We start from the raw sequence: 25,407 nt of genomic DNA on the forward strand, positions 1-25,407 counted from the left end.
GCACTGGCTCCGCGTCGGCCGGCCGGTTTGGTCGGTTGTGGTGGCCTCGCCGCCCAGTCCGCTGTCGCAGCGCTCATCCGCGCCGGGAGCCCTTGGCTGCGTCGCCCGGCAGCCGCGGTGAGTGACGGCCCGCGTATCCGCTGCCGGGGCCGTGGCCGGCCTGAGGGGTTGGCCCTACCCTCGGCCCCCGACCGCCCACACCCGCCGGTTGCCCTCGAGGCTCCCCGGCCGCGCGCTCCCCTCTCTCCGTCCCATCACCCGGTGACCCCGGCTGGGCGAACGCCCACCGCTCCCTCAGGGACCTCCTCCCCGTGACACGACCCCCGTGAACGCCCACCCCTCCCTCAGGGACCCCCTCCCCGTGACACGACCCCCGTGAACGCCCACCCCTCCCTCAGTGACCCCCTCCCCGTGACACGACCCCCGTGAACGCCCACCCCTCCCTCAGTGAACCCTCCCCCGTGACATGACCCCCCCGGAAAGACCCACCCCTCCCTCAGTGACTCTGCCCCCGTGAGGGCCCACCCCCCCTGCGACTCCTCCCCCTGCGACTCCTCCCCCTGCGACCCCTCCCCCTGCGACCCGTCTCCCCAGGACCCGCTAACTGCCCCTTTCCCGCCTTCCCTCCCCCCACCCCCGCTCCCCCATCACCCCGTTTTCTGGTGACTGCTTCCCCCCATCCCGTGACCCAAACCCCCTGACCTCCCACCCCTTCCCCGGTGACACGATCCCTGTGACCGTCCGGCCCGGTAACCGCCCCTTCCCCCCATGACCCTTCACCCCGTCCCCGGGTGCCCACCGCCGTCACTGCCGCCCGCCTGGTTCCCGCCTCGGGAGACCGCCGCTGTCTCCGGTGCTGATGCCGCCTCTCCCTTTGGCCCCCTGTCCTCGGTGTGCCAATCCCTGAGGTCCGGGCCTGGTCTGCACTCCAGGAGGGACCAGTGCGCTTAGGGTGTGGTGCACCGGAGCAATGAAGTTGATTCCACAGACTGCCCGGCAGCTGCCCCAGAACTGACCACGGACCCCTCCGCGGGTCCTGCTCCTGACAAGGGCCTTCCGGTACTGGGAGTTTTGTGTTAGTGGAAAGGAAGAATCTAATAATACCACCAGCTTTACAGTAAAGACTGCGAATTGACACTTTTTATAATAAAGACACTTATCTTGCCCAAGAGCTAGGTTAATATTTCCTCCTTACCAAAAGGTTGGTTTACTTACAGTTAACTGGCTGAAAGTTTGCATCTTAGGCTTACTTGTACCACTCCAGGCGGGCTAGTTGGCGTTGGTTTCCATCTGTCAAACTGGATGGCAGTACCACTGGCTGTTGGGGGCTCACGACCAGAGGGTCTTGTCTGGGAACCACAGTGAGTGCTGTTACCACAGCTCGGCAGCACTGAAGGTACCTCTCAATCCACGTAGTGCCCCCACCTTATCTTCAGGGGATATGGTCCAACACCCCAGTGGATGCCTGAAATCGAGGATAGTAGTGAACACTACACATACTGTTTTCTTATGCATCCATCCATGTCTACGATAAAGTTTAATTCACAAACTAGGCACAGGAAGAGATTAATAATAGCTAATAATAAAATAGAACAATCGTAACAATATACTGTAATAAAAGTCGTGAAAGTGATATCTCTCTCCTAAAATATCTTACTGTATTGTACGCATGTGTTTTTGAACTGCAGTTCACTGAGGGTCACGAAACCATGGATAAGGGGAGACTACAGTAGTTTCTTTTCCCGCTGTGTTATTGAGACTTCAAAACTAACCAAATTGTTTGTTGAATGGAGTTGTCCAAGGTGTACAGAATGACAGCTATAACACAAAGGTATTTCACTGACGTCTCTGTCGTGTTTTTGCTAAACTAAGACACTTTTAAAAATTAATACTTATGCCGGGTGTGGTGGCTCATGCCTGCATTTTGGGAGGCCGAGGCAGGCAGATCACCTGAAGTCGGGAGTTGGAGACCAGCCTGACCAACATGTAGAAACCCATCTCTACTAAAAATACAAAAAAATATATATATATATATAGCTGGGTGTGGTGGTGCTTGCCTGTAATCCCAGCTACTTGGGAGATTGAAGCAGGAGAATCGCTTGAACCCGGGAGGCCGAGGTTGCAGTGAGCCGAGATCACGCCATTGCACTCCAGCCTGGGCAACAAGAGCAAAACTCTGTCTCAAAAAAAAAAAAGTATTATTTATAAAAGTCTGTGCTTCATGTTCAGTCTCAGTACAGACAAATAGAAACTCCCTCTTTAACAATACCTAACACTCAAAGATTGAGTCAGCATGTGGTACAGAGGTCCTTTGGCCATGATTTTAGGTCCTGCTGGGTCCACATCTTCCCACCTGGCCATGGATACATTGTCATCTGATCTGGTAACTGTTATGATAGCAGTCTTCATAACTACTACAAAACGGTTAAGTTGTAGGACTTTAATGTCGGTGATCATGTAACCGAGCGCCTGGAGGATAATGGCATCCCTACTCATTTACTGGGTGGTATTCACATATTTGAACAAGCATTGAAATGTATGATTTTGGGTGATAACTCTGAGAAATATGGAGCATGACCCATTTTGAATAGGAGAACAGAATGTTGTAAAGTGATTCTTAGTCCCCTAAGAGTTCAATGACAACCACCATGTAGGGGAAAACATGGCAAAGGAATGGGCTCTCTCCGAAGTCAGGTGCTGAGGCCCTTCTAAGGAGGAAAAGCAAATGCTCTTTCACTGTGGTTTCATTCCAGCTGCTACAGGAACAAGTAGTGTGTATTTGTGTCCAGCTTATTTTTTGACTTCTTTGAGTCTGAAGATACTTTGAAAAACTTTGATTTGCCAAAGTAATTTTTTGTACCTTGGAATGAGCCATATTTTTAATTTGCTTTTTAATGTTACAAAATGAACTCTCATAAGAATTCAAACAATACAGAAAAATAAGTTCTTTTCAGTCCTTTTGTGCTGTAATTACACCCTCCACCTTTTTTTCCTTTTCAGTTAGTAATATGTCTTCAACATCTGCTCATGTCAGGAGATAAAAATTTATTCTTTTTATGTTTGCATAATAGTCTGTACTGAGGATACAACATATTTAGTCAACAATTCCCCACTGATGGATTGCATTTCGTGTCTGTTTTTTTGCCACAGTTTGTACTGAGAGACACGTTCCTATGCATGAGTCCTGACACTTTCTTTCATTTCTATAGGCTGGATTCCCACGAATGGGAACTAAACGGTGTTAGTGGGTCGAAGGGTATGCATATTTAACATTTACGTTTCAATAGTTACTGAGAGATCTATTCCCAGAAAGTTATAGCAATTTACATGCCTGAAGCCATGAAGGGGAGGACGCTTTGCTCCTGTCTGACATACTGCCTGTTGAATGGGTGAGGCCACGTCCTGCACTTCGTGGACTGTGGCCCATTGGCAGTGCCTCTTCTGGAAGTTTTCCATTGTGTTCTTCCCCATTTCCTGGAGATATTTCCTTTTCTTTTTTCTTTTTTTTGAACCATTTTATAGGAGCTCTTTTTTTCTTTTCTTTTCTTTTTCTTTTTTTTTTGAGACGGAGTCTTGCTCTGTCGCCCAGGCTGGAGTGCAGTGGCGTGATCTCGGCTCATTGCAACCTCCACCTCCCGGGTTCAAGTGATTCTCCTGCCTCAGCCTCCAGAGTAGCTGGGATTACAGACAGGCGCCACCACACCTGGCTAATTTTTGTATTTTTTAATAGAGACAGGATTTTACCATATTGGCCAGGTTGGTCTCAAACTCCTGACCTCAAGTGATTTGCCTGCCCCGGCCTCCCAATCCCCGGCTGTGATTACAGGTGTGAGCCACTGCACCCAGCCAAGCTCTTTGTATAGTAGGAATATTTACCCTTTGAAGTCATAAAATATTGCATGTATTTTTCTGCTAATTATTTTTCGTCTTTTGATCTTGTTTAAAACATCTTTTATGTAGTCATGTAGTTTTTCCTTTACAGCATCTGGGTTTCCTGCATTACTTATTAAGAAGGTTTCACCACCTCGCAGTTGTAGAGATAGTCCCCTAAATATTATTCCAATAAAGCGTTTTCCTCCTTTCCTCCCTGCCTCCTCTTCCTTCCTTCCAGGATAACATTTAGTTCTTTATTCTGACTGAAATGGTATGAGGTGGGGGTGTTCTCCTTTCCTCTCTGCCTTCTGTTCCTTCCAGGATAACATTTAGTTCTTTATTCTGATTGAAATGGTGTGAGGTAGGGGACAACCTTTTCCCCTCTAGATGCTACTACCATTTCTTTTTTTGTTTTAAATTTAATTAACAATTTTAAAGGAAAGTTTTTTGAGACAGAGTCTCACTCTGTTACCCAAGCTGAAATGCAGTGACACAATCTTGGCTCACTGCAACCTTGATCTCCCGGGCTCAAGCAATTCTCCCATCTCAGCCTCCTGAGTAGCTAGGACCACAGGTGCACAGCAAATTTTAGTAGAGACAGGGTTTTGCCCTGTTGCCCAGGCTGGTCTTGAACTCCTGGCCTCAAGGGATCTGCCCACCTTGACCTCCCAAAGTGCTGGGACTACAGGCATGAGCCACCATGCCTGGCCTTAATTTTTAATTGATAAATAATCATTGTATGTATTATATATTTATGAAAAACAACATGATGTCTTAATGTGTTTATATTATAGAATGATGAAATTGTGCTCATTAACAAACCCATCACCTCACACACCATTTTTATGTGGTGAAAACATTTAAAATCTACTCTTTCAGCAATTTTGAAATATTCAATGCATTGTTATTTATTATAATTATCATCCTCTGCAATAGATCACTAAAGCTTATTCTTTCTATCTAACTGAAATTGTTACCTTTGATCAATATCCCCCTTTTCCTGTTCCCCCACCCCCAGGCCCCAGTAACCGCTATTCTGCTCTCTGTTTCTATGAGTTCAACCTTCTTAGATTCCATGTGTAAGTGAGATCATGTGGTATTTATCTTTCTGTGCCTGCCTTATTTTACTTAGTACAGTGTCCTCCAGGCTCATCCATGTCCTTGCAAATGACAGAATTTCCTTATTTTTTAATGGCTGTATACTATTATTTTGTGTTGTATATATACCACACTTTTTTTTTTTTTTTTTTTTTTTTTTTTTTTGAGACGGAGTGTCGCTCTGTCGCCTGGGCTGGAGCGCAGTGGCCGGATCTCAGCTCACTGCAAGCTCCGCCTCCCGGGTTTACTCCATTCTCCCACCTCAGCCTCCCAAGTAGCTGGGCTACAGGCGCCCGCCACCTCGCCCGGCTAGTTTTTTGTATTTTTTAGTAGAGACGGGGTTTCACCGTGTTAGCCAGGATGGTCTCGATCTCCTGACCTCGTGATCCGCCCGTCTCAGCCTCCCAAAGTGCTGGGATTACAGGCTTGAGCCACCGCGCCTGGCCCACTTTTTTTAATCATTCATTTGATGGTGGGTACCTAGGCTACTGTGAATAATGCTGCCATCAACATGCGAGTACACGTAACTATTCAACATCCTGATTTTGTTTCCTTTGGCTGTGCACCCAAAAGTGGGATTGATGGATTGTATCTTCATTCTATTTTTGTTTTTTTGAGGAAGCTTCGTACTGTTTTCCATACTGGCTGTACTAATTACATTCTTACCAACAGTGCACAAAGGTTCCCTTTTCTCCACATTCTCGCCAACACTTAACTATCTTTTGTCTTTTTGGTAATAGCCATCCTAGCAGTTGGCAGGTGATAATCTCATTGTGGTTTTGATTTGCCTCTCCCTGATGGTTAGTGATAATGAGCCTTTTTTCATGTATTTGTTGGCTATATGTATATCTTCTTTTGAGGTATGTCTATGTAGGTGTTTTGCCCATTTTTAAATTAGGTTGCTTTCATGCTATTGAGTGGTTTCAGTTCCTTATATATTTTGGATATTAGCCCGTTGTTAAATGTGTGGTTTGCAAATATTTTCTCCCAATGCCACTACCATTTATTAAATAAAGCATTCTTATCTCATTTAAAGTATCTATACATTTTTTAATCTTTTTCCTTTTTCTTTCCTCTTTTTCTTTTTTCAATAAAAACCTGTTGGTTTTTGTATATTTATCTTGATTACAGACACTTCACCAAATTCAAAGTATTCTTATAACTTTTCGTCTCGGATTTTGTAGGCATAGAATTATATCATTTGCAAATAAAGATAATTTCAGGCTGGGCATGGTGGCTCACACCTGTAATCCTAGTACTTTGGGAGGCCAAGAGCATGCTACTTTTTTTTAGTTTAAACTTTTAATTTTTATGGCTACACAATAGCTGTATATACCTACATTGCTTTTTTATTACAGAAGTTCTCGAATAAGTATGACTGTTTTCCTAAATCAGGAATTCTACTATTTTGTTTTTCTTTTGTCAGTATTCTTTCATGTTTTTCAAAAAAGCATTGTCTCTTTAAAAACATATATCATTTCATGTGAACTTTAAGCTAATTTTTTTCTTATTTCTAAAGCAAAACAAAACCCAGACTCATTGTAATCCTCTTCAGAATTGCATTACGTATATACGTTCAGTTTTGAAGGCATGACATTTTATGATAGTAAATCTTATTCTGGAACATGGTATGTTGCTTCATTTTATTCTTTTTTTTTTTTTTTTTTGAGACGAAGTTTTGCTCTTGTTGCCCAGGCTGGAGTGCGATAGTGCGATCTCGGCTTACTGCAACCTCCGTCTCCCGGGTTCAAGCGATTCTCCCACCTCAGCCTCCTGAGTAGCTGGGATTACAGGTATGTTCCACCACGCCCAGCTAATTTTGTATTTTTTTTTTTTTTTTTTTTTTTTTTTTAGTAGAAATGGGGTTTCTCCATGTTGATCAGGCTGGTCTCAAACTCCCAACCTCAGGTGATCACCCGCCTTGGCCTCCTAAAGTGTTGGGATTACAAGCGTGAGCCAACCACCCAGCCTTAATCATGTATTTTTTAATGTCCTTTAATAACATTATATAGTTTATTTCTGGTTGTGCTCTTCTTGGTAAATGTACTGACTGGTATTTTATAGTTTTTGTGGCCTCCGAATGGGGCATCTTAAAATTTCCATTTCAGTTGTCTATTGCTCACATAAAAAAAAGCCTGTTGAATTTTGTATATTTATCTTGATTGCAGGCACCTCAACAAAATTGTTGTTGTTTTTTTTTTTTCGAGGCTGAGTCTCGCTCTGTCACCCAGGCTGGAGGGCAATGGCGCGATCTCGGCTCACTGCAACCTCTGCCTCCCAGGTTTAAGCGATTCTCCTGCCTCAACCTCCGGAGTAGCTGGGATTACAGGCACCCACCACCACACCTGGCTAATTTTTTTTTTTTTTTAGTAGAGACGGGGTTTCACCATGTTGGCCAGGCTGGTCTCGAACTCTTGATCTCAGGTGGTCTGCCCACCTTGGCCTCCCAAAGTGCTGGGATTACAGGTGTGAGCCATTGTGCCTGGCACCAAATTGTTATTCTTATAAGTTTTGGTCTTGTGGGTATTGTAGGCATACAATTATATCATATACAAATAAATGTAATTTTAGGACAGGTGCGGTGGCTCATGCCTGTAACCCCAGCACTTTGGGAGGCTGAGGCAGGAAGATCACTTGAGCCCAGGAGTTTGAGACCAGCCTGGGCAACATGACGAAACCCTGTCTCTATAAAAAATTAAAAAATTAGCTGGGTGTGGTGGCTCGTGCCTGTAGTCCCAGCTACTTGGGAAGCTGAGGTGGGAAGATCACTTGAGCCTGTGAGGTCGGGGCTGCAGTGAGCCAAGATTCTGCCAGTGTACTTCGGCCTGGGCAACAGAGTGAGACCCTATCTCTAAAAAATATATATGTAAATAATAATAATAAATTGTATTCCCTTCCCTCATTACTTCATGTTTCTTTTTATTTTTAACTGCTAAAACCTCTGTTGAAGTGCTACATAGAAATGGTGACATTTGCATCCTTGTGTTCCTGATTTAATGGAATTAGTTTCTGCATATCAGCATTTAATATGATTATTGCTGTTGAGTTTTGGGAGCTAGTTTTTAAAACATTATGTTCAATTTGTTTGATATGTGTTTTACTTTGAATTATTATTCGGAAGAGCTGCTAAATTTTATAGGATATCATTTTTTCATTTCGTGGCTTTTAGCTTTCAAATGATGGTAAAGTTTGTCGGTTTCCTGATACTGGCCCACTCCCTGAATCACTGGACTGACTCCCCTTTGACAGTGTTTTTCCTTGAGTGTATGCTCGGTTCTATTTATGAATTTTTAAAAATAATTTTTATACCAGGCATATGCAAAATTTTTATAAGTGTATTGCTTTTTTGTACTATCTGTCAGCTTTGGGTATTAAATGCTAATTTTGTAAAGTGAATTAGAGAGATCTGTATTTTTTCCATAAACTTGAAGTATTTAAATAGCATAGTAATTACTTGAGCTTTAAAGGTTAAATAGAGCTCAGTTAAGTAAAATTCCATTGTCTCTTAGAGTCTTTTAAAACGATAGATACTTAATTTTCTTTTTGATTTTTTTTTTTTTTTTTTTTTTTTTAAGATGGAGTCTGGCTTTGTCACCCAGGCTGGAGTGCAGTGGCGTGATCTTGGCTCACTGCAAGCTCCCCCCTCTGGGTTAATGCCATTCTCCTGCCTCAGCCTCCCTAGTAGCTGGGACTGCAGGCACCTGCCGCCACACCCGGCTAATTTTTTTGTATTTTTAGTAGAGACGGGATTTCACCGTGGTAGCCAGGATGGTCTCGATCTCCTGACCTCGTGATACGCCAGCCTCGGCCTCCCAAAGTGCTGGGATTACAGGTGTGAGCCACCGCGCCCAGCCTGATTTCTTTTTGGTGGTTTTTGGTCACTTTTCTCTCCTCCTTGGGGCAATTTTTTTAGTTTATGTTTAGTAGGAAAGTGATTTTTTTTTTTTTCTGGTAGATATTCCAGGTAATCACCATGGAGTTACACATTGTCTCCTAACTATTGTAATCTGTTCTATGGCTATATATTTTAATTCCCAACATTTGTCTTTTTTTTTTTTTTTGAGACAGAGTCTCACTCTGTCACCGAGGGTGGAGTGCAGTGGTGCGATCTCGGCTCACTGCAAACTCCACCTCCCGGTTTAACGCCATTCTCCTGCCTCAGCCTCCTTAGTAGCTGGGACTACAGGCTCCTGATACCACGCCCGGCTAATTTTTTACATTTTTAGTAGACACGGGATTTCACCATGTTAGCCAGGTTGGTCTCTATCTCCTGACCTCATGATCTGCTGGCTTTGGCCTCCCAAAGTGCTGGGATTACAGGCGTGAGCCACCGCGCCCAGCCAAGTACAAAGTTTTATAGCAAGCATATTATTTATTTTGTTGCATTGTATTCCATTCTTTATTTTTGTCCGATTTGATCAATCAGGTTTTGAAAGAGGTGTTTTACAGTCTTTCATTCTAAATGAGTTCTTTTTTTTTTTGGTTTTGGTTTTAAAATCAGGTTCTCCTAGGAAATTTTGTTTTCATGCATTTGGTTGCTATAATGTTGGTTTATAAAGATTTATGTATGTCATGTACAATTTGTGAGTTGCGACTCTTTTAAAAATTTTATTAGTGTATTTTACAGACAGGGTCTTGCTCTGTCACCCAGGCTGGAGTGCAGTGGCATGATCATAGCTTATGGCAGCCTCCAACTCCAAGGCTCAAGTGATTCTCCTGCATCAGCCTCCCAAGTATCTGGGACCACAGGTGCCATCATATGCCCTGCTGAATTGCAGCTTTAATCAGTACATAAGGCTTCTTTTTGTCCTGTTCTATGTGTTTGCCATGAATTTTGGTTTGTTTAATGTTGACTGTACTACTGTGGCTCTTGGAGAGAGGGGCAGTTGAAATTCTTGCCAGGTGTCCTTGGAACTGGGTGTGCCTGGCTGGACACAGAGCTGCTTGAGAGAGGCTGACTCTGGCCAGTGCTTACGGGCCTGAGGGTGTCCTCTCCAGCTCCCTTGTGCCCACCTTTGTTTCCCGCAGAACCTTCCTCAGCGGGTTCCGGAGCTAAGGCTGGCTGCCTCCCAACGGGGTCCCTGCCGGTTTCAGGCTTTGAGCCATGCCTCTGCTGCTTGTCCTGGGTTCCCTTCTGCCGTCACTCTCAGGAAGCCTCCTCTAGAGGAGTGTCCCAGCTGGCTCTGAGACTCCGTCTCCTGCCTCGTGGACCATCAGGCAGACTTGAGTGCATTCCCTTTACCTCTTTTGTTTGGTTGTCCTGGTCTTTGCAAAAGATCTTGTTTTTCTCCCTTCCCCTCCCCTCTCCCCACTCCCCCTCTCCCCCCCTCCTCTTCCCTCCCTTCCCCTCCCCTCCCTCCTTCCCTTCCCCTCCCCTCCCTCCCTCCCTTCCTTCCTTTCTTTCCATGGAGTCTTGCCCTGTCGCCCAGGCTGCAGTGCATTGGTGCTATCTCAGCTCACTGCAACCTCCGCCTCCCAGGTTCAAGCAATTCTTCTGCCTCAGCCTCCAGAGTAGCTGGGATTACAGGCATGTGCCACCATGCTGGGCTAATTTTTGTATTTTTAGTAGAGACGGGGTTTCACCATGTTGGCCAGGCTGGTCTTGAACTCCTGACCTCAAGTGATCCACCCACCTCAGCCTCCCAAAGTGCTGGGATCATAGGCATGAGCCACTGCGCCTGGCTTTGTTTCTCTTTTTCTATCCAACCTATCTTTTAAAAAAATTTATTCAACCTTTCTCTGCAGGACAGATCTTTTTCTTTTTCTTTTCTTTTTTCTTTTTTTTTTTTGGAGACAGAGTTTTGTTCTTGTTGACCAGGCTGGAGTACAGTGGCCCAGTCTTGGCTTACTGCAACCTCCACCTCCCAGGTTCAAGTGATTCTCCTGCCTCAGCCTCCTGAGTAGCTGGGATTATAGGCATGCGCCACCATGCCTGGCTAATGTTTTGTATTTTTAGTAGAGATGGGGTTTCTCCCTGTTGGTCAGGCTGATCTTGAACTTCTGACCTCAAGTGATCCACCTGCCTCGGTCTCCCAGAATGCTGGGATTACAGGCATGAGCCACCTCACCTGGCCTTGTTTTTCTTTTTCTATCCAACCTATCTTTAAAAGTTTTTTTTCAGCCTTTCTCTTCAGGAAATATCTCTTTCTATATTTTAATTGGTTTATATTCTGTTAGTCTCATTCTCCCTACTAATCCTGTTCTAATAGTGAGACAGAATCATAGTTTTCAGACTCTCTATAGCCTCTTTGATTTTCTGAGCACACTTGATTCATAGAAATCAAGAGTTAAATATAGTGAACCCCAAGTTTCTCTTCAAAGAATCAGTATGTCAGTCTGTTCAGCTTTCTTATTCTTTGATTCTCCATTTTAAAGTTTAACCTCCTGGTTCTCTTCACCCCCTTGCCTCTAGTTTCAGTAAACAACTTTCCCACCAGTCCTAATCAGTAGTTCACATCCGTTCCCCTGGTCACCTGCTCCGTCCTGCCTCATCCCAGTCACCTGCTTTGACCTGAGTCACCTGTTACCTGTGCCTAACCATCCTTCCTACCAACCTACTCACCCTGCCACTCCGGCTTGTACTCCCGCTCTTTTTAAAATAGCCAATCGGAATTAGCTAAGACTGTGTGGTCCAACCCTAGCCAATAGGGGAACAACACAGCAGCAGGGACTACCTGCCTCAGGGATAAGAACTCCTGCCCCTGCCCTGTCCAGGTGTGCTCTTGCCATTGTTCCATCTGCGAGGAGCATGCTTTCTGCAGAAAGTAAAAACTGCCTTGCTGAGAAAATTAATGTTCGAGTGCTATTTCTTTGTGGCACCAGGGAACAAGCATTTTGCATTTCTAACAGTCCAGGCACCAGCCTTTAAAAAAATAGATAAAATAGTCAATTAAAAATATAAATGCATATTTATCCACTATACTTTAAAAATAGCTTTATTTAGGTATAAGCTACCTACCATAAAATTCACTCACGTTAAGTGCACTCTTCATTGAATCCTGGTAAGTATTCACCACGTGGTTGCAGAGCAGCTTTTTAGGGTGTTTTCCTCACCCTAGGGGGCCCTTGCATCCCTTTGCCACCTTTCCCACCTCAGGCCCAGCCCCAGGCAAGCGCTGATCTGCTGTCATGTAATTGGCCTCTTCTAGAATTCCTTATAATGGAATTAGGAACAGTGTCCTCTTTTGTGTCTGGCTTCTTTCACTTAACCTTTTTTTTAAGATTCATTTTTTTGCATGTATCACCAGTTCATTCCTTTTTATTGCTGAATGATACTCCAAATAGATTCCATTGTAGGGATAGATCATAATTTTTTTATCAATTCATCTGTCAGTGGACATTTGGGTTGTTTCCAGTTTTTGACTCTCACAAATAAACCTAGGAGGAATACTCACTTACAAGACTTGGTATGGACACCTGCTGTCTCTTTTCTTGGGTAAGTACTTAGGAGTGGAATGGCTGGATTATATGGCAGGTGTTTACCTTTTTAAGAAATTGCCAAACTGTTTTCCAAAGTGTGTGCACCATTTTATATTCCCCCTAGTAGTATATGAAGGTTCCAGTTTCTCCACATCCTTAGCAGCTAGTATGATCGGTCTTGAGCCGTCTTAGTAAGGCCTGTAGGAGTATCTCACTGTGGGTTTAATTTGCATTTCTCTAATCACTACTGATGTTGAGCATCTTTTCATGTGCTTATTTTCTATCCATTTTTCTTTGACAGTGTTTGTTGACATCTTTTGCCTGGTGAAATTAAAAACAAAAAAAAACTGAGTTGAAGAATTCTAGATAGAAGTTCTGTATCAGATACGTGATTTGAAAATATTTTCTAGTCTGTGGTTATCTTAACAGTGTCTTTTCAGGAGCAGAAGTTTTAATTTTCATGAAGCTTAACTTACCAGTTTTTTCTTGTATGAATCATGCTGTTGAATCTGAAAAATCTTTGTCTAACCCAGAATTACAAAGATCACACACAAAGATTTTTTTTTCTATATTTCCTTCTAGGAAGTTTTTGGTTTTAGATTTCACATTTAGATCTACAATCCACTTTGAATTTTTTTTTGTCTGTTGTACAATAACGGATCAAAGTTCTTTTTTTTGCATATGGATATCCAACTGTTTCAGCATCATATTTGAAAACATTATCCTTCCTCCACTTTATGATCTTTCCTCTTTGTTGAAAATTTGTTTACCATGTATGTGTGAATCTATTTCTGGTGTTCTGTAACATCGTTCTATTTCCACGCTGTCTTAATTGCTATAGCTTTATACTACATGTTAAAGTCAGGAAATCTAAATATTTTTGTCTTTTTCATAATTTTGGCTCTTCTGGGTTGTTTGCATTTCCTTATGAACTTTAAAATCTGCTTCTCAATTTCTGTTAAAAGCCTCTTGGGGTTTTGATTGACATTACATTCAATTTTTAGATCAATTTTGGGAGAACTGACATATTAACAATACTGAATCTTCTGACTCATGAACACTGTTAATGTCTTCAAAATTTTCTCCTTGCAGTGTTTTGTGGTTTTGGTGTACAGGTCTTGCACATCTATCAGATTTATTCTTGAATATTTTATGTTTTTTGATATACTTTTTTTTTTGAGATAGGATCTCAGTCTGTCTCCCAGGCTGGAGTGCAGTGGTGTGAATATTGGCTCAATACAACCTCCACCTCCCAGGTTCAAGTGATTCTCCTGCCTCAGCCTCCTGAGTAGCTGGGATTACAGGTGTGCGCCACCATGCCTGGCTAATTTTGTATTTTTAGTAGAGACGGGGTTTTGCCAAGTTGGCCAGGCTGGTCTCGAACTCCTGACCTCAAGTGATCCATTCTCCTCGGCCTCCCAAACTGCTGGGATTACAGGCATGAGCCACCACGCCTGGCTGGTGATACATACTTTTAAATGACCATATCTCATGAGAACTCACTGTTGGGACCAAGGGGGATGCTATAACACCATGAGAAACTGCCCCCATGATCCAGTCACCTCCCATCCGGCCCTTCCTCCAACACTGGGGATTACAATTCGACATGAGATTTGGTGGGGACACAGATCCAAGACATATTACATCCCTTCCTTGTTTCCATCTTAGAGGAGAAGCTTTCAGGCTTTTACCACTGAGTATCATATTAGCTGTTGTAGCCACTGAGATTCTTTATCAGGTTGAGGAAGTTTTCTTCTTCCCAAGTTTACTGTATGGAACCAGATTTTCACCTTGGATCTGTCTTCCTTATTCCTAAAGTATGTCCTTCATTTCTTATACTGCACATCTGCTGGTGGTGAATTCTTCAGTTTTGTACATTTGGAAAAATCTTTATTTTGTCTTTTTTCCTTTTTTTTTTTTGGAGACCAGAGTCTCACTCTGTCACTCAGGCTGGAGTGCAGTGGCCTGATCTTGGTTCACTACAACCTCCACCTCCCAGGGGTTCAAGCAGTTCTGCCTCAGCCTCCCAAGTAGGTGGGATTACAGGTGTGCGCCACCACGCCTGGCTAATTTTTGTATTTTTAGTAGAGATGGGGTTTCGCCATGTTGGCCAGGCTGGTCTCAAACTCCTGACCTCAAGTGATCCGCCTGCTTCAGCCTCCCAAAGTGCTGGGATTCACTCTGATACACTAAGTTCACTCTAATACAGCGAATACGGCTGAACTGCTGGTTGGCCTTTGCCTTCTCCAGTGCATGTATGAATATTGCTGACCAGCCTGCATGGCTCCAGGAGGGCTCCCCTCCCTTCTTCCTGCTGCAGCCCGATTGTGCCCCGTGAGTATTCTGAGCCCCTTTTCTGGTTTCAGGCCTGCGTCAGTGTAGGGTGACAGGAAGGGTCTCTGCTGCACTCTGCCTCAGGAAAAGCAGCATCTGTGGAGAATCTGAACTGAGGAGGAAGCCCTGCCCAGCAGCCTGGGGGCTCCCAGGGATGTCTGCTGCATGGAGACCACAGAAACCTGTGGTGGGCAGAGAGTTACAGTTTGGCTGTGTGTTGACCGCCCTCACATAGGCTCTACCAGCAGCCAAGGCGGTGTCTGGAGATGACTGTGTGTGTGCCTAGGGCACACAGGCACGGAGACACCGCCAGCCCTTTATGTTGTGATCAGGGCTGGCAGGAGGCTCTGACTACGGCTGTGGGAAGGGGACATATGCGCTGTCCTCTTTCTGAGCGTTGCTCTGGTGGGAGTTGTCATCTGGGAGCAGTCATGGAAGAGGACCGCCCCCGCCTCCCAGGTACAAGCACAGGCTCCTCTGCACTCCGACTCGCTGTCCCCTCATCTCCTCCCCAGAGCCCAGGCACTGCCTGCTAACCCCAGACCTTCTATGGTCCCCTTAGGACTCTTGCCCACCATTGGTCCTGATGGCTGGCCCCGCCCAGACTGGGCTTTCTCACAGGGGACCCAGCTGCCCTTCTGCCCCATGAGAAGTCACTGGCTCCCCCCGCCTCATCCCTTACTACCGAGTGAGGGTCTGGTTCTTAGAGCCCCTTGTGTGTGAACATGTAAAGCTTGTGGCTGTGAGGTGTGTTTGGTAAGAACAGTGCACAGCTTTCACCAGATTCTCAGGAGGGCCAGTGGCCCCCTCTGTGTCAACAAGTTGAAGAGCCAGGGTCAGTCTGGCTGCCACTGAGGGCCAGGCTGCATCCTTGTGTGCCTGGGTGGCCTGACTGCAAGGAGAAGCCCTCGCTCAGTCCTGGACACATGGTGTGCATGGTGTGGCGGGTCAGCCCCACAGGACTGCCTCCTCTGTCTTAGGTTCTCAGCCTCAGCCGGTTCATGTTGAGGGCCAGAAGATTCCTCACGGTGGGGCCGTGCTGTGTGTTGCAGGATGGTTAGCGATCTCCAGGCTTCTCCCCACCAGATGCCAGTGGTGCTCCCACCCTTATCAGTTGTGACAACCAAAAATGCCTCCAGACATTGCCTGATGTCCCCTGTGGGCACAGTCTTCCAAGGTACAGAGCCACTGATCTACCTTATCTTAGAAAGAGACTATAGTCATTGCATTTCATAGGAAAAAGTGTTCTGAGTTAGAAATAATGTACAAATAAATTTTTGCCTTGTGTCTTCTATGCATCTTCTAATTATTATTTTACTAGATTACAGTCCCTCATGTGCAAACTTTGCACACCTGGAAGAAGAGTTTACTAGTAAACAAAAGCACTGTTTTTTTTTTTTCTTTTGAGACACAGTCTTACTCTGTCGCCAGGCTGGAGTGCAGTGGCGTGATCTCAGCTCACTGCAAGCTCCACCTCCCAGGTTCAAGCAATTCTCCTGCCTCAGCCTCCCGAGTAGCTGGGACTACAGGCGCCCGCCACCTCGCCCGGCTAGTTTTTTGTATTTTTTAGTAGAGACGGGGTTTCACCGTGTTAGCCAGGATGGTCTCGATCTCCTGACCTCGTGATCCACCCGTCTCGGCCTCCCAAAGTGCTGGGATTACAGGCGTGAGCCACTGTGCCTGGCCAGGAAAAACACTTTTTAAAAAGATGCCTTTTTTTCCCTGTGGATATAAAAATACCACATAGTAATTATAGAACATCTAGAAAGTACAAAAAAGTATAAAAAGGGAAAAAATCATTATAATCCACCTAACCCAGAGACCATCACCTGTGGGCATATTTTGAGTCTTTTTATTAAATCTTTCAAATTACATAATTTTGGATCTTGAATTTTTCCATTTAAAATCGAACATAAATAGTGTGTTTATCAAGCACTCTTTATAGATGGTTTTGCTGGCAGGCATCGCTTGGTGCCTGCCTGGCTCGCCACACCTCGTGCCGGATGTGAGCGTGCACCGTTTCCACGTAAACACTGTCGTCTGCGTCCCTGAGCCTCAGGCGTGAGGAGAGGCAGCTTCTGTAGTGGTGGTATCTTTGCAGCTTTTTGAATGTTTCCCTTGAATTTCTATGTTGGTGATGATGGAAAAAACGTCAGGTCTGAGCCATCCATAAAATGCATTTGTCTATAATACATGGCCTTCATTAAAAAACACGTGACAGTTGGGGTCTACCGTCATGGTAGGAAGGTGGGAGCTGGACTGTCCTCCCAGCCAGGGTCAGGCCACACCTGGAGTGCCTCAGGTCCATTCTGTCCCCGCGTTTCCAGCCTGTCTCTGGAATGACTACTTCTGAAACAGATTCCCTTTGCGTTTTTCTACCAGGCAGTATGCACTGAGTCCTTCAGGACAGATTAAATGCTGAAAACCATCAATCAAGTGTTCAGTCTTCATGCAGGATCAAATCCGTGGAACTGATGTTTTAGCACTGGGGTTGACAGTGTCCAAGTTCCAGATTCAGGGGCAGGCTCTGGACCTGTCCACGGTGTTGGCCTATAGTGAGGCCCATGGGCCTCAGAGCCCGTGTGCTTGGAGCTGGATGATGGCTCCACCACTTCATAGCTTGGCCCGATGTGGGCGAAAGATTACCTAGGTGCTGAGGCAAGAGACTGAAGGCACAAACTGTTTCAGCATAATAAAGAAAATAGTTAGAATAGTCATCATACAAATTAGATATAGAGATGATCATGGACATTATCAATCATTAGTATAAACATTAATCATTAGCCTTTAATATCACTCGGTCGTATTACTAATATAACCTAGGAATAACCGGCGGGTATAGGGTCAGGTGCTGAAGGGACATGGTGAGAAGTGACCTAGAAGGCAAGAGGTGAGCCTTCTGTCACGCCCACATAAGGGCCGCTTGAGGGTTCCTTGGTCGAGCGGTAACACCAGTGTCTGGGAAGGCACCTGTTACTTAACAGACCGCAAAAGGGAGTCTCCTTTCCTTGGAGGAGTCAGGGAACACTCTGCTCCACCAGCTTCTTGTGGGAGGCTGGATATTATCCAGGCCTGCGCGCAGTCATCTGGAGGCCTAAACCCTTCCGTGTGGTGCTGTGCTTTAATGGTCACGCTCCTTGTCCGCTCCTCCCGTATTCCTGGTTCCTCTTTGAAGTTTGTAGTAGATAGCGGTAGAAGAAATAGTGAAAATCTTAAAGTCTTTGATCTTTCTTATAAGTGCATAGAAGAAAACGCTGACGTATGCTGCCTTCTCTCTCTGCTTCGGCTACCTAAAAGGGAAGGGCCCCCTGTCCTGTAATCACGTGACTTGCTTCACCTTATCAATCACTTAGAAGATCTACCCTCCTTACCCTGCCCCCCTTGTCTTGTATGCAATAAATATCAGTGCGCCCAGCTGTTGGGGGCCATTACCGGTCTCCGCGCCTTGATGGTAGTGGTCCCCTGGGCCCAGCTGTTTTCTCTTTTCTCTTTGTCTTGTGTCTTTATTTATTACAATCTCTCGTCTCCGCACACAGGGAGAACACCCGCTAAGCCCCCTAGGGCTGGACCCTGCAGCCCAGGGAGCTCATTGCTCGCTGCCTCAGTGTCTGTCTGTGGAAATGGTCTATCAATAGGAGTGACCCCACGGCCTGACTGTGAAAACTAAATGAGATCATGTAAGGGGCGTAGAGAACTGACCTTCGTGATCCTGAGCCACCGTCTACCGCCCGCTGGAGATGCCCTGCTGTGCTGTGCTTCTCGCCCTTCTCCTCCCTCCCATGCTTTTCCTTGCCAGCACTTTCAGCCCCTTGTGGTAGAGTTGGATTAAGCAGGTATTAATACTTCAGTTCAAGAAAAGTGTGAGGCAGGGGAGCTTGCCAAGCATCTCTCACGGAGCGGATATTCTGATCTGAGCCTTTGTTGACCTGGGTAGCAGTCTGGTGCCTGGGGTTTGCTAGGCCTGCATTGGCCCCTCCTGAGCCACCTTTCGGGACACCTGTGCAGGCTCTGAAAGGCGCCCGGGCATGGAGCTCGCCTCACTCAACTCTAACTTTTCTGCGTTTGTTTAGGGAGCATTTCCTGAAGACGTGGCCATGCAGCGCATCAGCAACTCCCAGAGCAGCCAGCACCACGTCCAGTGGCCCAGGGCCTGCCCCGGCACGGGCGAGGAGCAGCCAGCATGCTCCCAGCCACCCCCGCCCCTCACGCTGCCATCCCCCAGCCACCAACTGCAGCAGCTGATGGTGAGAGGGAGCCCTGCGGGTGGGCAGAACATGAATGTTGCCCTGCAGGGCGCATGGGCCCTGGGCTCAAGGGAATCCCACAAGTCACACTGGCCCCACTGCCACTCCCCAGTCCCACCTCTCCAGGCTTCCAGTTTGGCACTCAGCCATGGCAGTTTGAGCACGGGTCTCCATGGTACATTCAGGTCACATCCCCATATCCCAGCAGGTTCAGACCCAGAGCCCCACATAGCCCAGCCCCGGGCCAGGGCAGGCCCTGCAGAATGTGCGAGCAGGGGCTCCTGGCCCTGGGCTGGGCCTCTGCAGCAGCAGCCCTACGGGGGGCTTCGTGGATGCCAGTGTGCTGGTGAGGCAGATCAGCTTGAGCCCATCCAGTGGCGGACACTTTGTGTTTCAGGATGGGTCAGGACTCACCCAGATCGCCCAGGGAGCCCAGGTTCAGCTCCAGCACCCGGGTACGCCCATCACAGTCCGAGAGCGGAGACCCTCCCAGCCCCACACACAGTCAGGGGGCACCATCCACCACTTGGGACCCCAGAGCCCTGCAGCCGCAGGTGGGGCTGGCCTGCAGCCCCTGGCCAGCCCCAGCCACATCACGGCTAACTTGCCACCACAGATCAGCAGCAGCATCCAGGGCCAGCTGGTCCAGCAGCAGCAGGTGCTGCAGGGGCCGCTGCTGTCCTGGCCCCTGGGCTTCGAGAGGACGCCCGGCGTGCTGCTCCCCAGGGCTGGGGGCGCAGCAGGGTTTGGGATGATGGCCCCCCCGCCACCCACCAGCCCTTCCAGGACTGCCGTGCCCCCAGGCCTTTCCAGCCTCCCACTCACATCTGTGGGGAACACGGGAGTGAAGAAGGCTCCCAAGAAGTTAGAGGAGATTCCCCCAGCCTCTCTGGAGATGGTGCAGATGAGGAAGCAGTGCCTGGACTATCATTACCAGGAGATGCAGGCTCTGAAGGAGATCTTCAAGGAGTATTTGATTGAACTGTTTTTCTTGCAACACTTTCAAGGGAACATGATGGATTTCTTAGCTTTCAAGGAGAGACTGTATGGACCATTACAAGCATATCTTAGGCAGAATGATTTGGACATTGAAGAGGAGGAGGAGGAGCACTTTGAAGTCATTAATGATGAGGTAACAGTTCTCTGTTTTGGTGCTTGTCACGGGAAGCAGAGCTCAGGGCTTATGCTGCGTGCAGGTGCAACGCAGAGCTTACCATCTTAGACGTGCAGGTGCAATGCAGAGCTTACCATCTCAGAGCATGCGTTCTAGGCACTTCACTTTTAAAACACACTGTGGCCGTGAATAGTGGTTTAAAGTCTCTCACAGGCTCCCCACGTTTACAGAGGGTGGTTCCGGGGATCCTGGCACCTGGCTGAACCCCCGGCAGCCCCCCTCTCCGGTGGTGGTTCAGGCACCTCTGTGGCAGGTGCTCACGGGGGCAGCGTCCTGGCACCTTTCTTGGAATGTCACCACATTTGCCTGCTCCTAAACGGTTGTGCTGTGCAAGGTGAGAACCTCCAGAGTCCACCCTTGCCAGCCACCTGCAGTCAGGGCTGATTGAGCTCAAAGCCAAGGTTCCAAGGTTCCTGAACACACATCTCAGTGTCAAGAGTTTCTGAACAAGTACAGCTCTAACTTAGACTCAAAATACACAGAGCAAAAGTGTATAGAATTTCATTTTCTTTCTTTGTTTTTTTTTTTTTGTGACAGAGTCTCGCTCTGTCGCCCAGTCTGGAGTGCAGTGGTGCGATCTCAGCTCACTGCAACCTATGCCTCCCGGGTTCAAGCAATTCTCATGCCTCAGCCTCCCGAGTAGCTGGGATCACAGGCATGTGTCACCACGCTCGGCTGATGTTTTGTATTTTCAGTAGAGATGGGGTTTCACCATGTTGGCCAGGCTGGTCTTGAACTCCTGGCCTCAAGTGATCAGCCCACTTCAGCCTCCCAAAGTGCTGGGATTACAGGCGTGAGCCACCATGTGTGGCCTATCGATAGAGTTTCAAGGGAACAGTTTTTGTGTTTTGTGTGTGTGTGTGTGTGTTTTTTTTTTTTTTTTTTTTTTTGAGATGGAGTCTCGCACTGTCACCCAGGCTGGAGTGCAGCGGCATGATCTCGGCTCACTGCAACTTCTACCTCCCTGGTTCAAGCAATTCTCCTACCTCAGCCTCCCAAGTAGCTGGGATTACAGGCATCTGCCACCACGCCCGGCTAATTTTTTGTATTTTTAGTAGAGACGGGGCTTTACTGTGTTGGCCAGGCTGGTCTCGAACTCCTGACCTTGTGATCTATCCACCTTGGCCTTCCAGGGAGCAGTTTTTAAATCCACGATTGTATGAGGAATTACTAGCTTTTTTCTCGGAAGACAATAAATAAATAAAATAATTATAAGTATGTAGAACGTGAACTATTCAAATTAACAATACAAATTAGCCTGTTTAAGTGTATAACACACATGTATATGTATGTGTGTGTAAAAACTTTCAACAAAGAATAATTTTTTTAGAGTATACATGGAGACTATTTGTAAATTGACCCCCAAGGGAATCCTCAATAAAATTTATAAAATTAATTTCATATGAACTATCTTCTTCCTATAATGCAATAAAATTAGAAAGCAATTATTTTAAACATTTACTATGTTTGGAAACTAGGAAACTTGCCCATAAGGTATTCATAGGTTGAGGAGAATATCTTCATGGGAGTGTCTTAAAGCACACCACAGCTGAGGGACCGCAGCCTACAGATCTTGTGGGATCAGCTGAAGGTCTCCTTAGAAAGGTCATTATGGCATTCAGTTAAGAAATACTGAAGATAAGCAGTCTAACAGCTTTGATAGTCACATGAAAAGTAAGTTAATCGTTGTATTAAAGTTCACTTCTAAATGGTAGAAATAAGTTTCTATAGATCCTGAAATAAGTTTCTATAGATCCTAGCATCTTAGGAATTTATGTTTTATGATCATTTTATAGTAAAATCTTGGAAGTGTACTAACATTTTGATTTCTCGTGACTATTTTCCTCTGTGTAATATTGCTTACATTCCAGCTACTTGTTGTGTATTTAGGTTGACTCTACTAACATGATCCCTGTTACCAAACTTCATTAGCGCTATAAAATATTATTTAAACTAATTAGGTACATTTGCCTATGGGTTTTTTGCTTGGGGAATTGGTGCAAGTGAAAAAATGCACTTTTAAAGCCTTTGAACAAATGATGTTTATATACATTTGAAACCTTAAAAATCATTAAATTGAGTTTTCAGGAAATTTTCAGAAGTATCTAGAAGTCAGTGTGTAAACTGACATTGATGTGTTAATGCCTTATTTTCATATCTTAAGTGTTTTTAAAATTTTGCCTCTCAATATAGTAGAATCTTCCTGTTGACACCTTTGTGTGATGTATTTGTAGTCAATATATTAGAAATTGTAAGTATCAAGGGAGTGGTGCCTCCATATCCCTTTTGTTTATTTATTTATTTTTTATTTTTTTGAGACAGAGTTTCACTCTTGTTGCCCAGGCTTCAGTGATAGCCCAATCTTGGCTCACTGCAACCTCCCACTCCTGGGTTCAAGCAATTCTCCTGCCTCAGCCTCTTGAGTAGCTGGGATTACAGGTGGCTGCCACCACGCCAGGCTAATTTTTGTATTTTTAGTACAGACGAGGTTTCATCATGTTGGCCAGGCTGTTCTCAAACTCCTGACCTCAGGTGATCCCGCTGCCTTGGCCTCCCAAAGTGCTGGGATTACAGACGTGAGCCACTGCACCCGGCCTCTATATCCCTTTTAACCTTTTCAATACTATTATTGAACTACTCCAGAATACTTAATTTCAGTGTTTTAAATTTGTATGAGAAGACTTGTATTTAAAAGACACCCTACCTTCCAAGAAGGAGTGAACTCTAACGGTTTTTCTTTTCAGCTTTGGATGACTTGATCTCAAACATATCTTCAGGCAGGGCCGCCACACTCAGGCACTGGTGTCCCTGGAGGATGCCCACAGCTCAGACTCTCCTTCAACTCCAAGCACTGCCGAACCCTTCCCCCACCCCCCGCCTACTGAAATGCCCAGATTCCCATTTTCACAACGAAGTTCTCTTCTTTTGGGTCAAGGTTATAGGCTTCAATACCTCCTACTAGAACCGAATTCCTTCCAAGGCTGATACCTGTGGCCAGTGTCAAGCAATTTTAGGCGTGTTGTTCAGTGATTATATTGCAGGTTCCTGAAAGAGTAAGAAATGTTTGTGCACTTTCTGCAAGCATGCTTGATTACAGGATCAAGCTACCTGATTTCTTTTTTTTTTTTTTTTGAGATGGAGCTGTCAACCCAGGCTGAAGTGCAGTGGTGCGATCTTGGCTCACTGCAGCTTCCACTTCCCGGGTTCAAGCGATTCTCCTGCCTCAGCCCCCTGAGTAGCTGGGATTACAGGTGTGCAACACTATGCCCAGCTAATTTTTGTATTTTTAGTAGAGACGAGGTTTCACCATGTTGGTCAGGCTGCTCTCAAACTCCTGACCTCATGATCCACCTGCCTTGGCCTCCCAAAGCGTTGAGATTATAGGCGTGAGCCACCATGCCTGGCCACTATTTGATTTCTTTAAAACATTTAATTGTGGGCCGGGCCCGGTGGCTCACACCTGCAATCCCAGCACTTTGGGAGGCTGAGGCGGGCGGATCACGAGGTCAGGAGATCGAGACCATCCTGGCTAACACGGTGAAACCCTGTCTTTACTGAAAATACAAAAAATTAGCCAGGCGCGGTGGCAGGCGCCTGTAGTCCCAGCTACTCGGGAGGCTGAGGCAGGAGAATGGCGTGAACTAGGGAGGCGGAGCTTGCAGTGAGCCAAGATCGTGCCACTGCACTCCAGCCTGGGCGACAGAGCGAGACTCTGTCTCAAAAAAAAAAAAACAACCAAAAAACAAACAAACAAAAAAACCCACTTAATTGTGGTAACTTATACAGAACATAAGATTTACTGTCTATCTGATTTATTTAAAGTGTTAATTTATTCCAGGGTACTGACAAATATTAAGGTTTGGTTTTGATTATTTATGATGATATGTGCTTGTTTATATTTAGCCTTCTGGACATATTTAGCCAGAAGAACCAGTTTCTTTTTCTTTTCCTTTTTTTTTAGACCTGTCAGCCAGAAGTAAGAACCAGTTTCTGTTTTCTTGTATTTCTCTCTGTGATTTTAAGCTGTAAAGTGCCGTTTGACTTTGAGTTCATTTAATTTCAAGGGTATTCCCATTTGAATACCCTGGATGTGAAGCAGTTAATGTCTCTGGAAAGATTCTTTGGTTTACTTACTCCTAAGAAGCTGTCATTATGGAGATGCAGATTAATTTGTCTTTCTGTTTTATCAGATCAAAGTGTGTTTTTAAGAAAGGACACATTTTCAGTGGGAGTGTTTTTTGTCATTCTTTTTTTTTTTTTTTTTGAGACGGAGTCTTGCTCTGTCGCCGAGACTGGAGTGCAGTGGCCGGATCTCGGCTCACTGCAAGCTCCGCCTCCCGGGTTTACGCCATTCTCCTGCCTCAGCCTCCCGAGTAGCTGGGACTACAGGCACCCGCCACCTCGCCCGGCTATTTTTTTTTTTTTGTATTTTTTACTAGAGACGGGGTTTCACCGGGTTAGCCAGGATGGTCTCAATCTCCTGACCTCGTGATCCGCCCGTCTCGGCCTCCCAAAGTGCTGGGATTACAGGCTTGAGCCACCGCGCCCGGCCTTTTGTCATTCTTCCTCATGCCCCACCATGGCCTCCCCAGGCATCTGCAGCCCCTGCCGTGAGGGGTGGGCCGCCCTCTGACACTGCCACTGGGCTCCTGCGTGAAGCTGTGTGGACGCGACCTGTGCAGCCTGACCGTGGCTACCTGTTGGCCACAGATTGAGGTTTAAACTGGACTTCAAACAAAGCTTCAGTGCCTAGGGCCAGATTTGTTCTTTCCAGCCCCGTGAGGCCTTAAATTGCAATCAGAGAGCCAAGTTGTCCCCGTGCCCCTCTATTAGTGGCTGAGGCTGCCAGCTGCATGGGATGTGCTGGTGGTGATCAACTTTGCAAAGTTTAAACATTATTTTCCCTTCTTCCTCTCTTCCCTTTGAATATTCCCTCTCAGGTAAAGGTTGTGGCCAGAAAGCACGGGCAGCCTGGCACTCCTGTTGCCATAGCAACCCAGCTTCCCCCCGAGGACTTCCGCGGCTTTTCCAGCCCAGCAGCAGCCGCTCCAGGTACTTTCTGATGGCTCCACAATGCAGCTCCCCAGACTTTCCTCACTCGGATTTGAGGACTCGATGTTCTGAGGCAGGACCCAGAGGTCTCCCAAGAGCCTGTCCTCTGTTGTTCAAAATACATCTTGAGACGTCTTTGTGAAGGCTCTTAGTTTTAATGCATGAATGCTGTTATTTTTCCCTACTGTTACTGAAATTAAAGTGTTTGTCTCT

General features: G+C 46.0%; 1 protein-coding gene across 1 annotated transcript; it reads left to right on the forward strand.

Moving 5' to 3' along the window:
* LOC719386 (putative EP400-like protein) lies at nt 1-25,407 on the forward strand. The gene is given in 5 exon segments (XM_015109728.3): nt 1-117; nt 18,795-18,968; nt 19,366-20,100; nt 25,083-25,145; nt 25,147-25,407. Coding segments are annotated over 4 exon segments (1,068 nt in total). The 5' UTR covers nt 1-117; nt 18,795-18,818; the 3' UTR covers nt 25,267-25,407.

The sequence above is a fragment of the Macaca mulatta genome, chromosome 11 (assembly GCF_049350105.2).
Source record: "Macaca mulatta isolate MMU2019108-1 chromosome 11, T2T-MMU8v2.0, whole genome shotgun sequence".
NCBI classification, from domain to species: domain Eukaryota; kingdom Metazoa; phylum Chordata; class Mammalia; order Primates; family Cercopithecidae; genus Macaca; species Macaca mulatta.